Source organism: Vidua macroura, chromosome 3, assembly GCF_024509145.1.
Source record: "Vidua macroura isolate BioBank_ID:100142 chromosome 3, ASM2450914v1, whole genome shotgun sequence".
In the NCBI taxonomy this organism is placed as follows: Eukaryota; Metazoa; Chordata; class Aves; order Passeriformes; family Viduidae; genus Vidua; species Vidua macroura.
Window position 1 is genome coordinate 19,551,092 of NC_071573.1, and position 15,350 is coordinate 19,566,441.

Below are 15,350 nucleotides of genomic sequence, written 5' to 3' on the forward strand. Positions count from 1 at the left end.
GGTGGAATATTTTGCTACAATGGCAGTCAGTGAAGTTTGACAGAGCTGGCAGGAGTCTGGACTGAGGTTGATGCATTATTTTCAGATAGCAAAGGAAGACTTCCATGGAAGTTGTGTGTTTTACTCTTTTGGAACTTCATTGGGGGTGATGTGTGTTCAGTTTTGAAAGCCTGGACACATTTACTGTGAAGAATTGCCTTGTACTGAAAACTACGGATATGTTACCAAAAGAGTCAAAGAAGCTTAGAATTTTGACTCGTATTTCAACAGCTGAAGTTAATGTTCGACTATTCAAAGGTGCTATCCATTTTTAACATGGTTATTCATGAGTTACTCGTGAGACCTCAACTGACCAGGCGAAAAGGAGGACATTGTTTTACTGTTCACCACTAGCCTGACAGTACCTTGGGATAAGAATGCCTGCTTAATGCTTGTGGATAGCTGATGATAAACATCTGATATGGTTGTTGAGCAGCTCCTGAATGTTAGTGTGTTGGCATTATCTTACTTCCATGGGGTTGTCTCAGAAGTGACAGGCAGCTGAGAACCAAAGCTATAGCTGGTGAAGACAACCTACAAAGAGAAGGAAGAAAATAATATTAAACTTTTATTTGAAGAATTAAGAGGCATGCAGAACAGTGACATATCTGAACAACTCTTTCCATTATGGGGATGGGGGAAAGTCTGCCTTTTCCTATGTGTCTTGTGTTAGTTATCCCCTCCAGAGCCAGTGCTGCTTATCTACTGCTGCTCTATGATAGCACTAGAAACCCACATCTAGGTCTTTGCTGGCAGTGGTGATGGGAGTGCAGAATGGAGGGAGATGAAGGTTGTTGCAGAGCAGTCCACGATGCTCAACCATGCACTCTGGCACTGGCTGGTACAGGTGCAGAAGCTCTGCTCAGAGCCAAGAGTGAGAAAACCTTTTACTTTGTGCACAGCTCTAGAGCAGCTTCTGCTTAATGGTATTGGAAGCAGTGACAACTCTGCCCTCAATCTCTTTGTAATTTGAGGCAAACTGGTTGAGTTGTTACACAGAACATGGAAAAGTACTCCTGCATATGGAAAATTTAAGGGAAAACATGGAAGTACAGACGAAACATATAACTACTACTTACATATAGAATACATTGCTTTTCTGAATCTGTAGTCAGGAGACTTTCACGGTGAGGACTAAGGTTAAAAACTGGCCACTACTGAAGTTTGTATATGACTTGGAATACACACCCCAGGAGTCAAGAAATGATGATTTAGATGCTCTGGATGCTCTGGATTGACTTTGCTAAATTCAGCTCAAAAAGGCTTTGGAGGAAAAAAAATATTTTGGGAGGCTAAAGTAAAATAAATCTCAGGTGCCTGTCTGGCACAATTTCAATAAGGGCCATTTCACCAGAAATAACTGAGGTCTCCTTGGAAGAGTTGATCTCTTGTTCTGTGAGGTTATGTGTTTCCATCAGAATTAATAGGAGTCTGTTACACCCATGAAGAGGAAATGATATAGGGAGTGTATGTTGTTCACTCATCTGGGGAATGAAAGGCTCTTCTAAAGTCTCTGTAACTTAATTTGAATAGTATGTTCACCCTGAAATTACTGCCTTGATAAGATGAACAGATTTTTGAGCATGCCTTCCAAAGTCCATCTGAAGAGAAGAATAAAATGCTTCTTTCTTATTTTTTTTACCATTTTCTTTCTTTTTCTGTTGACTTTGCCTACATAAATATGATTTTTGGGGGATTCCTTAGCAAAAAATGTCTGAAATACTTTGTTTTACACAGTATAAACCCCTTGGTATCTGATTAGAAAGAGATTTCCTCTGGAGTAACCTCAGCCTAAATATTTGAAGAACTGAGTACAAAGACATGAATTTATTTTCTTGACTGAACTATTGGCTTGTTGATCTGCTGGCATTACCTCCACACCAAGGTCTTTCCACAGCATGCAACTTGCTATAGTACACCCACAGAGCACAGCATCCTTCCAGCTAGAAAGCTGATCTTTCTTCTTGCCTTTTACTCTATTTCTTGTGATAAGCAGCTTCCCCTCTCTTCAGTTATTTAGTAACTCAAGCTCAAATTTTGGTCCTCAGAAGCACTCCCTCCAACTGCTTTCTTTGGTCTGAGTGGTTGGTTAGAAGGCGCAGACAGAGCTCATTTCCAAGATACTCTAAGTGTTGGTTTCTCTCTATCAAATAAACAAGACAGAACTCCTTCTCTAGGTGAATCCAGTCACAGCATTCAAGTGGGGGTTTGGAATCTTGTTTTGTTTTCGTTTGGAAATCCTCTTTCACACAGAGGCTTCTGAGGTGCTATGAAAATCACTTCTTTCAAGGACACTTCTACTATGAACAGCTTTCAGGGGAATGGATGACTTGGTGGTTGCATGTTGGGATCTGATTGTGAAGTGTCTTAACTGTAGGGGTATTCTGGTAGGTACAGGAAATGTATCCTGCAGTATTGATATGGACATGAAATGTGCTGTGGGAATTAAGAAGAGTTAATGCTGCTATTAGTAGGTCCTGTAGGAGATGAATTGTTTCCTTATCATGCATGACCTCCTAAAAATGTAGAAAATGTTTGCCTGTGTTTGAGATCTCAGCATGAACAGGATAGTGTAAGACCTTGTGGACTCGCTCCTGTCTAAAGAACTGTTTTGTTTCTTGCAAGCGAAACAATGTTCCTTAAACTTACTTCCCACACCAACTCCCCTCTCTAGACGTGCTTTTCTTAATTTGTTTAATTCTGGGGTTATCCCAGTGGAGCTTTTTATGATTAATAGTTGATGACACTGTAAACCCAGCAGTAAGAACATTTCCTGGGCAGTAGCCATGCTTCTTACAGGCTGTGTTTGACTGTTAGGGTATGGACAGAACAAGCACTAGAGAAGAGTTCACCCAGAAGACAATCTCATTGGTATGGACTCTGTGTTTGCTTTATACATCTGCTAGTTTATCTTTTCAGGAGTTTGGAGATGGATACACTTACTTCTCTGTACAACTTTATCTGTTTTAAGCATTCACTACTGTAGTGTGATAGACCCTTTACTTGTAACATGAATGACTGGGAGAAGGGGAGGAAGTAAAACATGAGGATTCCATGGTATTAATGCCATTTTCATCTCGAATTTACTGGTACAACAGCCAATAGTTAATATTTAGTGATAGGCTGTCATCTTCTGTGCAAATCATTGGGTTATATATAAAGTTTTTCTTCTTGGATTTGCCACCCATACCAAATACCTAGTTGGTCTTGATTTTTCAGAGCTTCTGACATTTTGCAGTTCCCTCTGCTGGCAAAGGTTTAATGAAAATTGAGATTGCTTCCTTGTTCAAATGGGTTTCTGGGCAGGAAAAGGGGCAAATGATGCTGCTTCTTGTTACCGGAAAGATTTTGGTACTGGTTGGCTGTGGCTCTTCAGTTAGTAGAAAATGGGAATAACAGCAATTTCAGCCTTTCTTGCAGTGGGACATGTTCTTGCATATGACCACAGCAGCAGAGCTAAGACCTCAACTTGTACAAGGCAATGTACGACTGCTTACTGTGTTTATTTGTATATATTCCATCCATAAATTTAAGATACGAAATAAACAAAAAGTATTGATTTAAGTAAGTTTTAAATACATGCTTTCCAAAGGGTGAGACAAAACAAACTGCAGCAGGTGATGATTTGGATAAAACTCTGTACAAGCTATCGAGTGAGTAAGTCAGTGCTATACAAAACTAGAGATAACAAGCAGTGATATTAGTACATGTTCTGCAAAGACATACATCACTGGACATAATAATGTTTGCAGCCCTCAGGGGATAAACATGTTCCTTTCTCTGATAGAGGGTAGGTTTCTCTTCTATTTCTATACAATGGGCCTTCATTATGAATCCAGATCAAGTAGTGGTTTAGAAGCAGGTTGGTTGTTTTGTTGAGTTTTTAGAGGTTTTTTCCCAGTTGTGTGCAGCTGTGGTGGGGAGCTGAGGGAATTTTATACTGCAATCTGGTTTTCTGTGGAGTGTGCTCCAAGCTTTGTCAACAAGCTACAAGTAGGTTGGGTTCAGAAGCTGAAAGAACTTGCTGTATTTTCAGACAGGCTGTTGACTTGCTGCAGACACTTAGAAATCTGGAGTTGACTACCCAAACTTTTGCTGCAGCTTCTTGGCAGTTTTCTTTGGGTGTCTGAGCATACATTTAAACATGACCTATCCTTGTGAAAGACAGTGTGTTACAGGTCAGTTACAGTTCTAGGAAGTCTTCCCTAGATATACTCCAGAACTTGAAACTTTTCTTAATCATGAACCTTAAGGGGCCTTGATGTGGACATGACCTCTTGCCATGGGAATCTGGGAGACTAGAACTAGCTATCGGCAGTTCAAGGATGGAAGGAAGGAGGGTTGACAATTGGCACATGCACCACACTCTTGTGTATCAAATGCTCTAGACCACATGGATAGGCACTGCTTTGTAGATAAGAACCTCACATTTGTGCATTTTAAGGGAGGTCTCCCAGCCCCTCCCTTTTACTGTATTATTTTCCACATAATGCTCTTGGCCAGAGCACCCACTGACCATACAAGAAAGGTGGCTGGTTTTAGGTAGTATTTTCTGCTCAGACTCTTGTAACTGATCACTGCCTGTGTCACTCAGATTATCAGTTCTGTAGAATTCGACTGAAATATAGAGGAAGCCTCGTTCATTTTACTGCAATGAAACACTTGACAGCCCCAAAACCTAAAGCAGTACGTCACGCCTCTGAAACCAACCTTCAGTGTTGGTGTAAAGTCTCCTCCTGAAAATATTGCAGCAGCCAGAAAATATATTTTATCTGGATGTCACTTAAAAATACACACAGAAAACAACCCAAAATCTTGGAGCAAAGCTCTTTCCAAATATCCATTCTTCAAGAAGACACGTTAGGTTAAAAGTTCAGCAGTTTCACCAAGCTTCTGGCTTGGAGTTCAAACCTACTTGCGTAATGTTGAGGATTCAGGGCATTGAACCCAGAATATCCCTGTTCAGAATGTTGAAGAAAAATAAAAATGCTGGAATAAAATGCTGTATATGACCTTTTCTTAACTTGATTTTCTACAGGGAATTTATTTTTGATGCCAAATTGACAACCCTGCAATATGAGTAGTTTAAAAATTAGGTATATAGACTCAATGACATTTTCACCCTGTCTGTGCCTTGACCTATTTGAGCCATCTCCAAGATGGAGTGAGCATAAAAACCCTGAGACCCGTTCCCTTTGTGAATGCATCTAGTGCCTGTTTCTTCCATTAGTGGATCACTAAAGAAGGCTTTTAACCATTGAGCACATCGGTGGCTTTTCAGTCTATGGAATGGAACTGAGAGCCACCATTTTTATTATGTTTGGGTTTGCAGGGACACATAGAAGCACACTGTACTTTAGCTGGGACACTGAGCAGGAAAGTGGCAGCTCTGCAGCCTGGAACCTGGATTTCCCAAGTGGCATTGATGAACACTAGTTTTAAAGAGATTCAGTGCCATCCACAAAAAACAGGTAAAAGTCCAAATGGTCTCTGTGTTGAGTTTTTCCTCAGTTATATGCATTTGCTATAGAGACTGAATTGCTTTTTCCAGTGTGTGACATTTAGGAAAATTTTACCAGTGCAGGTAATTGAGTTACCTGTCAATAGTGAAGACAGCACTTGTATACCTGCATTTGTGGTTAATTTCCAGTGGTTATAATCAAGGCATATTTCTAGTGAAGTTGAGTTTTAAAGTCCCATAGTGGCCCTAACATCAGAGTGTTAGAATGGAAATCATTTTTTTAATGCTATGATGGCATCAGACAACAGATGAAATTTTATTCTACTAATTGTCTGAATAGGAAAACAGCATTTCACATGGAAATAAGGAGTTCAGGGGGATGTAATTGGGCCTTTACCATTTGTTTGTTTTTCTTGGAGCACCCTGGCAGTTCTTACAGAGTATTTCTCTCTCAGTAGAGGCACTCTAATGCCCTCAGCTGCTTATTTTGTCTGGAAAATTCAAGCACCCAGGATAATGATGACAACAATGGCAACATTTTGACTCCCAAATCCCTTGGCAAAATAGTTACATCACGTCTGGAAATAATTGGGCAATGACAGAATGGAAAAATTACAATGACTCAAACAAGACAGGGACGCTCTTAGTAATGGGGTTTTGTGTGTTCATTTTTCTGAGCATGGTAGTAGTGTTACTGGGAAACTCTGGATTGATTTCCTTTGTAACTAAACCCCACTCTTTCCAATAGAAATGTTGGAGAGATTTAAAGTTCCTAGATCAAGCTTTAGTACTAATCTAAAGTGCTAATATGCTTTACAAGTATTCCTGATCTTATGGAATAGAGGATAGAGTGGGACACCTTGTTCTACAGGTCACTCAATCCTTGGCTTCTTTTCTGATCAAAAATGTTGCTCTGGGGTATGGATGTTTCATCCTTGGGACTTGCTCTTATTAGAGAGAATTGACATACATTACTGATTTGAGTCAGTGTCATACAATGATTTTAAAGGCATTTCATACCATAAGACCTGTAAAAGGCACAGGAATTCATCTTCCTATAAAGGAAAATAGTCATCTTCTGCATTGAAGCTGAAGAAGTGATGTGCTGGTTCTGGTTGTCAGTGCATGTGTCTGCTTAACTGATGTCAGCATGATCTATTTAATCTTCAGTCTATGATTTTTTTATTTTGAATAAAAGCTTCATCTTGCACTCCAACTTCCACAGCACTTTTTTCTGTGAAATTGCATCATTGTGTTGTACCCATCACCAAAAGAAAGTAAAGAAAATTGAGAGTCTAACTTGGGCTCTGCTGTCTAGGTCTGTAGCTTCTAGAAAAGGAAGTTTGGATACACTCTGTTGAGTAGCACAGACACAAACTGGAATTATAGCCTTGTCCTGAATTCATGGCCCTAGAATTACAGTAGAATTTTGTCAAGCCTTAAAAATAATATTTTTAGGATCTGTGTTATTTCAAAAGTTAAAATCTATGAATTGTAGAGATATATAATACTTGCTGCTTCATGGTCTTATCCTTAGTCAGAATTGGGTCTTGGGGTGCCATCTGTGGGGTTTGTGGGATTTTTTTCCCTATGTTTTCTTCTATGCAGTGTATTTCCCATTGACTCTTACAGCCACAGCAATTTGATGAACAGGGACATTATAAACCAACCCATCTAGTGAAGCTAATGCTGTGGTAGGGGAAATCACTGCATAAATTCCATTATTTTGTAAAGAATAAATTTATCTATGCTGGATTTGTGAACACTGCTTAATGCTGTCTCTACAGCAGCATCATTACTGGGGGGTGAACCTGTTGTGCCCTGGCCAGCTTGCAGGGCAAGTTGTGCCCTACCTTTTTGCAGGCCCACTGCTTTTATTTCTGTTTGTTCACAGTCTATTTGACACTGGTTTAAGCAGAAGAATAAGACCCTACACTGGAGAACCTACAACCTCAGTGCCATGGCTAAGACAATAAAGTAAAATACAGCCAAAATAAAACATACATGAAGTGTGATGCAGTCTTTGCAGCTTGTGTCATGCAGTAGGTGTCTCTTTAGAAGTATTTTTCTCTTTAATATCTGCTTTAAATAAAGGATTTTACAGTGTGAGCATAGGAAGTGGCTACTGGAAGCCATTTCAATTCTAACCATTGTCATGAAAAAAATGGGGATATTGTAATGAAACAGTGAAAAAGTATAGAATAAAACTAAAACTGGTAGAAATGAAAGAAAGGGAAAGCTAAGACTACAAAGGAACAGGTTTTTTTCTTAATAGAAGGGGAATGAGTAATCTTTGAGGTATATGAATATAACAAATGTGGTTCATGGTGAAGACAAGAAAATTGATCTTGGTAGCAGTGACTTTCTGACTGAGAAGGAAGTGGAGGGTATGCGTAAATGTTACTGAAACTGCAGTGCTGCAACACCAGAGAACTTGGAACTAATATGGGGAGGGGTAAGGACAGAAGGACGAGACTCCATCCTACTTCATGCAAAGCAGTAAGGTTGATTATATTTTTAGGTAGTATGCAATCCTGTTTGTTCCACCACCATGGTGGTTTGAATTACTGGTGAGCATGCCTCAGTGAGGAATCGATAAATTAGGTTGCAAATCTGCGGTACAATCAGACACTGAGGAGATGAAGGACATACTTATCCTGGATAAACAGTTAGCCTGTAAGTTTTACTTGTTTTGTTTGCAGTCTAAGCTGTGGTGGTCATATCACCATTCGGAAATGTTAAAGATGTACAGATTTACTTGTATATATAAATGAGATGCAAGAATATAACTAAGACTCAGCACTTGGTGTCTAGGAGAACAGATTAGTTTTGACTGTGCACATTTCTGTGTGAAGTCATAGTTATAGGAAACTATGACACAGTTATAGTACCTTTGCAAAAATAAAATAACTTCTTAGCAGGTAAGAGAATGAATGGATTGTTTGGTCAGCTCGGTTAAGCATAGAAAATTATTAATCTGTACTTCATTAAAGGGTGGAGAAAAAAGGTGTAAAGAAATACTTAGTTATTACTAACCAGATTCATGACACTGACTTTAACTGCTTTGTTGCTCTCTTCGCTTTGTGTTTTGAATCTTGACTTAAAATAGTTTCCCTATGAATACAACTTGGATAGATTAATGATTAGGAGGAACACAAAGAACCTGCAGGTATATTTTTTCTGTTTTCTTGTATTTGACTGTTGGTTTTGTTTGTTTATTTTTCTGTAGAGTTATTTTTTTCCCTCCTTCTTAGGTGAAGGCAGAGAAAATGTTGTAAATTAGTATTTCATAAGAGAAGTTTCTTATAGTTCTTTAGCTTTCTTTTTTTGTTGTTGTTATGTGTTGATAAGTTGGTATAAGGTGAGACATAGTGGATTTGTGGGTATTAACAGACTAACATTAGTGGCCATTAGTCACCCAGCACATCCTGAGCATCCTTAAAGTATTAAAAATAAAGAGATTTTTGACAGACACGTTGCAGTAAGTAGGTTCACGGATATAGTTACACCTGACAGCCTTCAAATAGTCCTTGCCTTTTCTCTTATCTCAGGACTTATTTCTGAGGCAAATAAATGAATAAAAATGAAATAAATATTGATATATATAATAGGAGAAAATCCTTAAGTCTGTGAAATGCTTTGAAATTATCAACCATCTCAGTTTTAATGGAGAGGTGTGTAAAACAAACGAGAAGTGAGTTTCTGGACTGTCTTGCAAAGTTCTCATGAACATCAAGAGCTCTGCTCTTGTTTCAACGTGTTGAGGGGAGGAAAAGCTGTGAACTAGCATCAAAATGCACAGCTTTATTTGAGCTGCCCTCTCTCCTGTGGCAGAAACTGTTAAGTGTGGGGCATGGCTGATTGGGATTGAGTAGCCATTGCTGCACAGGACCCTGGTTGTTTCCAGATCGCATCCAGTGATCTGTCGATTTGTTTTGGGTCTGGTGTCTGCCTGTCCAACATAGCAGGCAGATGTCCATGGGTCTTCAGGAAGCTTCCCTGAAAAATAAGGTTTTAATTTTGTGCATTTTAAGTGGTCAGGGTTTTTTAGTTGCTGTTTTGTGTGCTGGAGACCAGGAGGCTCTGTAGTAGGGTGACAAATCCAAATCAATGGAGTTGGGTTATTATTACAGGTGCAACAAATGGATTGCTTGTCTGCTTCCTTTCCCCATCCCCGTTGCTGCAATTGCCATATAGTGCATCTGACATCTGTCACATTGCATGTGACATACATGGAAAATTCCCATGGTAATTAAATCATGCCATGAAGCTCATCATTTCACCATCTGTGTACTGAAGAAGCAATGTGGGTCCAGGGAACTGAGCATAGGATGAGTATGAAGCTCTTTCCCTTTATCCAGTGTCTATATTCAGGCAGTTTTGAGCATGGTGCTTTTTTCCATTTCATCATCAAGTGATGATCTAGGGAGCTGTTTTAATACCAGGAACTTCTCATGGTTTATTACTTAATAGTTGAATAATACAGAGTTTTAACTTGAATTTGGGGGTGAGTTGGTTTGTGTTCTAAACCGGTCTGAATTCAGATTTCTTTCTACATCAGTGATCACGCGCTACGTGTATGTGTTTTATCCTGCCACAGACAAAGATACATAAATTACAGGGAAATGGGAATTATTAACTTTAATTCCTTTCTTGTTAACATAAGCTAGTGTGGGCAGTGATTTTTCATCATGCATTTAGTCCCATGCTCCCCACTCGGGTGAGAGCTTATGGCTACATCCACTGGCATCGTGTGTCTGTTGATGATCAGTACAGATGCACTTCTGAAAGTGTTTACCATTAATGCTTCCTTATGTTGTGAACTGTTTTTGCATGACTGTGTGTATTTAGTTACCCACTGAGTTCCCTTTCTTCCCTTTTTCCAAAGGTGGTGATACACAAGTAATTTTCTCTACTTTTGTTACAGTTATGCTTTGGCTTTTAAGTGTGTTGAAGGACAGAACAGTGAGATAAAATCTACAATAATAGCTATCTTGCACAGGAGAGCTGCTGGCAGAGCAGTTGTTTCAGGTGTCTTACTTTTAGTGGAACATTGCTTATTTAGCATATGTTGGCATGAAAATTACAATCTCTGAGATGAGAATGAAGAATGAGGTTTATGAAGCAATTTAGAAAGCAATTGAAAGAGGATCCTCGTGTGCAGTTAGCATGGATCTGATCCCATGTGGCTAAAACTTCTGATAAGGGTTGGAAAAATTGCATTAGCTAAATTATGTTTGGTCACTGGGCCAAATGGTTTAGAAATGAACACGTACGCCCTGTCAGAGGAAGAGGACGTTGTTATAATTAGACCTTGGGCAAAGTTCCAGGCTGTGACTCCTGACCTGAGCCGAACCACAGATGGGGCTGGGAAGCAGGAGAGGGATTGCTGTGAGGAGCGGGTGTGTGGTTAGCTTGACAGCAACTTGTTTGTGTTGTGGAAAAGGGCAAAACAGTAGAACTGAGAAGAGCTGTGCGAGGGAGTTGTGTAATAGTGGGATTCTCTCCAGAGAGAGATTTCCTATTGATTTTCACTGGTGGTATATATATAGAAATACATAATTGCATATGTTTCATTTTTACTTGTCTAAAGAGAGGCAATAGAACTTTTATTAGATTAAAACCCCCACTTTTTGTTATTTCCATAAATTATGTCAGCTTTGCTGTCAATTACTACTCAGAAAAATGAATGTTGCTCTTTCCTTAATTTTCTTTGTCTGCCACCCTCCTCATTATCTGGAAGCATATTTTTTCCCAGATTTGATTCTTGACAAAGGAAAGGCAAAAAAGAGAGGAAGGAAATGAAAAATTTATTAACTTGGAGGTAATTAGAAAATGCTTATTTTTTTGATCATCAATTAAAATAAAAAAGTTTTAATTAGTTATTAAAAAGCATAAACAGTGCAACTTACAGGATTCTGAAGGACATCTACTTAACTGGCAGGCTTGATTTTAGAAAGACAGTGCTCCAACTTAGAAATTTCCTTCTGTCCTTCCTTCCGTCCTTCCTTCTGTCCATTCTAAAATACCTGTGCTGGATTTCTCTATAGCAGTCCTCAATTGTTCTTATTTTGAAAGCATCTAGACACCTCACCTATCTACACAATTACAGTGTGGAAGCAATACAAAAGTGTTATTTTACCCCTCTATGTATGAATTTCATGAGTGCTGCCTACAGATGGACCTGGAAAATGCCAGTGTTAAGAGAGTATGAGTTGTGCAATGGAATGATGCTTTGCGAAAGCGAGCTTACTGTTCGGGTGAGCTCTGCACATTTTTACAGGGTAGTAAAAATTAAGTAGTCTTGAGTTTCACAAGTGTGGATCCCAAGGAACTGCAGTTTCTGTTAAAAAATCACAGTAACAAACATTAGCCTATGTATTTCTCAGCATTATGGGTGAAGAAAGCCTGGAGACTGAAAAGCTCTTAGATGAATCTGCTTAAGATGAAAGCCAAGTAATGAAATTCCAGTGCAGGACAACCTGTGGTAGCTAGACCAGGGCTGTACTGACGCTGTAGAAAATGTTGAGCTTCACATCCATTCACATAGTTCTCATTTTCTGGTAAGGTACCTCTTTTGGTGAAGTTTATACCAGAATCTTGACCTGAGCTCGCAAAGGAAGATGTAATGGTTCTATCACTCCAATGGCTCAACCAGTTTTTCCAAGGAGGATTCATTTTCCATGCCCCAGAGAATGCTGGTCCTTTGGTTGGTGGGGAAGCCTTTAGACAGTGGGCCACTGCTTGCTGCAACTGAATTGATGCAAATGTAGTTGTATTGCATGTAAATCAGGTTTTGTCTCATTGATTTCAGTTCCTTCCAAAAGAGAGTTTTGTCAAACTAATTGCTTTTAATCTCAGTAATGACTAGTTTGCCATAAAGGGCATTGCACTTGGAATAATAATACTTGAGAAGATGGTCTGTAGTGTAGAAGTTTAATTTCTGAGGCTCTATTGTGAAATCATTTAGCAGCTGAATCTCTTAAGTGTCCACTATTGAGAGGAAACAGAAATTGCCATGTACATCATTGTGATAGTTTTGAGGGCATTTTGGTTTTGCTGACTGAAGCTGTGTCAATGAACAGTTCAGTTTTAAGTTGACCTTTGGCATCTCCTAGTGAGAGTCCAATGTTTTTATGAATGGGCTTTTGAAGCTAGCAACATCCTGCCCTAGTGAATCCTGCTGGTACATAACACCCCTTGCAGAGCTGGCATGGAGAGCAAAGCGAAGTGGGCATGCCAGAAGACAGTACTTTTTACCAGCTTGCTTTTCTTCCAGCTGCATGAGAGTTGCAGCTGATGCCCCTCCAATGCATAAAAGAATGCACTAGGTAAATTAATCGCAGCACAGAGTAGAGCAGCTGATTCCTGCAAAGCACATAGTGCCATAAGCATAAAGGTTTGGATGCTTTGGGCATTTTTTTGGCTGTTGTTTGTTGCTTAGGTTTTTCTTAAGTGAGCATGCCAGTTTCTGCACAAAACATCCCTGGAGAGCTGGCTGTGCTCTGTGTGTTAAGTCCCACTATGCAACTGCTGTCCCGAAGGTGTTTTTCCTTGCACAGCTACTCAGTCTCTATGAAAGCTCAAAGCAGCCTTGTTCTGGCAAGCAAACAGACCAAAGCATTGTAGGGCAGGTTAGGGCAGCAGCTGCTCTGATGATAAAGCTCAGCTGTGTTGTTGCTGATACAGCATCCAGCATCCTGTGGTTTGGTTCACCTGCCACCTCCCTCCTGCTCCCCTGCCCTGTGCCCAGGGAGACCAGCTTCACAACAAGCTTTAATTATTTATTCTCTAAGGATATGGCTTATTCTGCAGATTAAGTGAAAAAGTGAAGTCCTTAAAATTATAACACAAATAAGCCCCTGAGCTGTCAAACAGCAAGTCCCTTAAAAGGGCAAAATATGTGGCTCTCTGTGCACTGCACAGATCCCTCCTTTCAAACTGCTAGCAGGAGACTTCCTGTTTGGATGGGCCACTCACAAATGGTGTTGTGTGGTAGTGAAATCAGTCACTTCCCAGCTTCTCCTTCAGGCCTCCTTCTGCCTCCCTTTATACTCCTGATACCAAAGCCCCTCAAGCCAGGTCCTGTCAAGATGGGATCTGGCACCTGAAATGTAAATCTGAAGACATGCATTAGCACTGTGCTGTTTCTTCCTTGAATACATAAAGCAGCCCAGGCTATCTATATGTGTTTGAAAATGGGATGGACAAAATGGTCCTACAGTGGTAGTCCTGCCTGTGAAGAAATAAGTGAATGTTTGGTGGTCTGGCTCTGCAGTGGTAGAAGATTTTTTTATTGTTCATTTTATGTTGATCAAATGGGGTACTTCTGGAAGATTCTTCCATGTGTTCTGGGTAAATTCTCCTGTACATGTTTTTTTTTTTTTTTTTTTTTTTCCTTCTGATAGTTTCTTTCCTTTATTGTAGTGGTGAGAAAAAGGCCAATATTAGCATTCTGTGGTAGCATTCAGCCTTGGCTACTGAGCATTGCTGATAAATCTACCTGCTGGGAAATTCCACACAGAGTTTGTAAAACCTTTTCAGAAAAACTGGGGCCATGGAAGAACACATTAATACCATATGAAGGCCTAGCTACCTTATCTAGCTTGAGTGTTTATTTCGCTCTTTTGGGTATCAGATCCTTCTGTCCTCTTCCATCTGTTACTCCAGTGACAGCCATTGTAACTGCACAGAGCTGCTCAGATTCAACTATCTTTTTATCATCTAATATCTGTTGATTTTGTTTTGTTTTGTTTTTTTCCTACAGAACATGATTAGAAGATAGCACCATACACCATGATCATGGCCCCCCGGAAGAGGAATCGTCATGCGTTGGGGTTTCTTTGTTGTTTTGGAGGTAGCGACCTCCCTGAAATCAACCTCAAGGACAATAATCCCCTCCAATTCCTTGAGTTTTCCGTCCCAATCCCACCAGCAGAAGAGCTCAATGCCAGATTCGCCGAACTTGTGGTAAGTTTCTGCAGACAGATTGATATATTTATGAGGTGGCTGAACTTTTCCCCTTAAAGGAGTAATAAGAGGATTTAAGGGATTTATTAGAGAGCTTCTGTTGAAGCTTTAAAAAAAACATTTTCATTCTTTTATGACTAGTTACTTGGTAGGAGAAAGGTGGCAAGCAACAGGATGGATGATAGTGGCACTGGGTATAAGTACAACAAAATATTTAAATATGCTTATTTATTTTCATAGCACTATGTAGGATTGAGCATATTAGAAGGAACCTCTCAAGTTCTCTAGAGAGAGCTGACAGTCAATTTCTTGTTTTCAACTTCGGGATAAAATCTGCTGTGTAGTGTAATGAAGTGGAAAATCTTAGGGTTTGCAGATTTGTAAAGTGGGGACTATTTGGTTTTGTTGGTGAGTAGCATTCTGCTGGTGAGGTATAAGAATCAGGTGACCATGGTAATTATGTTTCATCACACAGCTGCCTTTGAACCATGAAATGGTGCTGTTGCAGCAACAGCCATAAACAGGAAGCGAAGGAATTATTTCAGATGAACTTTGTTGTTTTCTTTTGTGGTAAATGTTGCAGACTCCAGGAGCCAGACACTTGCTTTTCATGCCTGGCATCAAATGACTTCACTGTCTTTGTCTTCTTGTTCAGCCGGAATGCAAAACACAGGCAGAGGTCACAGGGCTGGGTTGTTTTTGCAAACTGTGTCGTAAAGGTGATGCCCATTTGATGCAGCTGATTAGATTTCTCATTACCATTCTGAGACTGGAGCTTATGTAAAGCGAGATATCTCTAAGTGTGTATATGCCTGAAGAGTGCAACTGAGGTGAGGAACAGAACAGAAAATACTGGATCTCAGCATTAGAGGAATTTGCC

At 39.8% G+C, this 15,350-nt stretch overlaps 1 protein-coding gene across 1 annotated transcript in view; it reads left to right on the forward strand.

Annotated features, from left to right (window-relative positions):
- DAAM2 (dishevelled associated activator of morphogenesis 2) overlaps positions 1 to 15,350 on the forward strand; it is a 170,757-nt gene that overhangs the window by 40,871 nt on the left and 114,536 nt on the right. The window contains exon 2 of the mRNA XM_053973859.1: positions 14,268 to 14,470. Coding sequence (XP_053829834.1) covers positions 14,297 to 14,470 — 174 coding nt within the window. The 5' untranslated portion in view covers positions 14,268 to 14,296. The remainder of the gene's footprint in view (positions 1 to 14,267; positions 14,471 to 15,350) is intronic.